General features: G+C 38.4%; 1 protein-coding gene across 1 annotated transcript; it reads left to right on the top strand.

Annotated features, from left to right (window-relative positions):
- Positions 1-622: 622 nt before the first annotated feature.
- On the top strand, positions 623-1,707 carry LOC102298014 (claudin-4-like). Its single transcript, XM_005926273.3, has one exon. It carries the CDS (start codon positions 675-677, stop codon positions 1,239-1,241), a length of 567 nt encoding a protein of 188 aa, XP_005926335.2. The 5' UTR covers positions 623-674; the 3' UTR covers positions 1,242-1,707.
- Positions 1,708-1,868: the final 161 nt, after the last annotated feature.

Here is a 1,868-nt window from a genome sequence, read left to right as displayed (position 1 = left end):
AATGGAATGTGTCACCACACCTGCGGTATTTCAGCACTGGAATAAGTTAGGGATGATGGTGATTGAGAAACAATGTTCACATTGTTAGTGTAAGTAAATATGAGGAACTAATAAAATGGAAAAATAACTTGTTCTAACTTCCTATTTTGCAATATGACAGTAGAAATACATACAAAGAGTGTGAGTTTGTTTGTTTTTGTTTTTCTTGTGACATTACCAATAAGGTGTCACAACGACCTTCTTCCTATTGAAAAAACAAAAGTTGTATCCAAGATGGCCGACTTCTAAATGGCCACCATGGTCATCACCCATCTTGAGGAGTTTGCCCCCTCACATATACTAATGTGCCACAAACAGGACTTTAATATCACCAACCATTCCCATTTTATTACGGTGTATCCATATAAATAGCCCACCCTGTATTTTGTATAGTATACTATTCTATTTTATCTTCTATTTTAGCTTTTTTCTTAATTTTTGCTGCTCTTAATAATAATGATAAGGGGCATCAACACAGGCTTCATGTGGACACACCCCCAAGTGAGTGAGAAAGCCACAACCCATTTGCGCTGAGTATTTAAGATGCCTGCTGAGCACTTACTGAACAGATACATTACTGCAGCTCTGAAGCACACACCAACTTCCTGTTTTGAAGAGATCAAAAGAGCTTCATTATGGATGCTGGTAGAAGACAGATTTTGGGTTTGGCTTTAGCCATCATTGGTGTATTGGGGACCATCATGATCTGTGGTCTCCCTGCCTGGAAAGTCTCGGTACACAGAACTTCTGTGTACCGTGATAACATTTATGGGACTTGGTATGGTTTATGGAAAGTCTGTACAATATACACCACAGGCAAGATGGAATGCATTGGGTATGAGGTTTTTCCACCACTGGTAGATGACGCCATGAAAGCTACCAGAGCACTCGTCATTATCGCAATCCTCAGTGGGATCTTTGGAATCCTGCTTGGTGTGGCCGGGAACAAGCGCATTAACTTCATGTTGGATGATGGGCAAAAACGCAAAGTGGGCTTTGCTTCTGGAGTTGTCTTCATCATTGCAGGTTTCTTGGTGCTCATACCTGTCTGCTGGATGGCCAACATCACCATTCGTGAGTCCTACAAGGACAGATATGACAGTGGTGTCAGCATACAGCTGGGAGCCTCACTCTACATTGGCTGGTTCACCACTGGGCTTCTGGTCCTGGCAGGAGGCCTGCTCCTGTACCGACAGGAATGATACTGTCATACTGAAAGAAAGGCATTCATTATCACAGCTATGTAAGGCTTGCTTTTTTCCCCCCAGCCCATTGAAAACAAGAGTAATGTTTGTTTTGCAATGTTTTCATAAAACACTTCTTTTATGAACTTCTGTTTTTCCCTTCAGTGATGACAATAATAGAGCCTGAAATTTAATGAAAGTAAGAAGAAATGTTATCAATATGAATGTGTAACTTAAGTTCTTTCTTTATCCCCCCCCCCCTCCCGTGTGAAATTATTACGCTGTGTGTGTAATATTATAGAATGTGTATGCAGTGGTTTAAGTCTAAGCCTGATAACTATTTCAATATATTTCTTATAAACTGCTTCCATATTGATGATAATGTGATTTTCTTTTACTCTTTGAATACTTTTCTTTTGAGTTGTTGTTGTTGTTGTTGTTGTTGTTTTTTACTTTTATTGCTTTATTGCATATCAATACAATTTTGGTCAAATTAAAATTTATATTTCTAATCATGAGAGATCATGTGTTGCTAATCTTTTACATCACTGTCTCTGTTTTAATGTCAAAAGCCTAAATAAAGACTCTGAAAAAATATTTTAGTTTGGGACATATTTTCTGTTTTAAAAAAGACAGAAGAAGACC

This window comes from Haplochromis burtoni, unplaced genomic scaffold (assembly GCF_018398535.1).
Source record: "Haplochromis burtoni strain Fernald_Lab_line unplaced genomic scaffold, NCSU_Asbu1 Contig_83, whole genome shotgun sequence".
Lineage (NCBI taxonomy): Eukaryota > Metazoa > Chordata > Actinopteri > Cichliformes > Cichlidae > Haplochromis > Haplochromis burtoni.
This window is presented reverse-complemented; position numbering and strand designations above follow the sequence as displayed.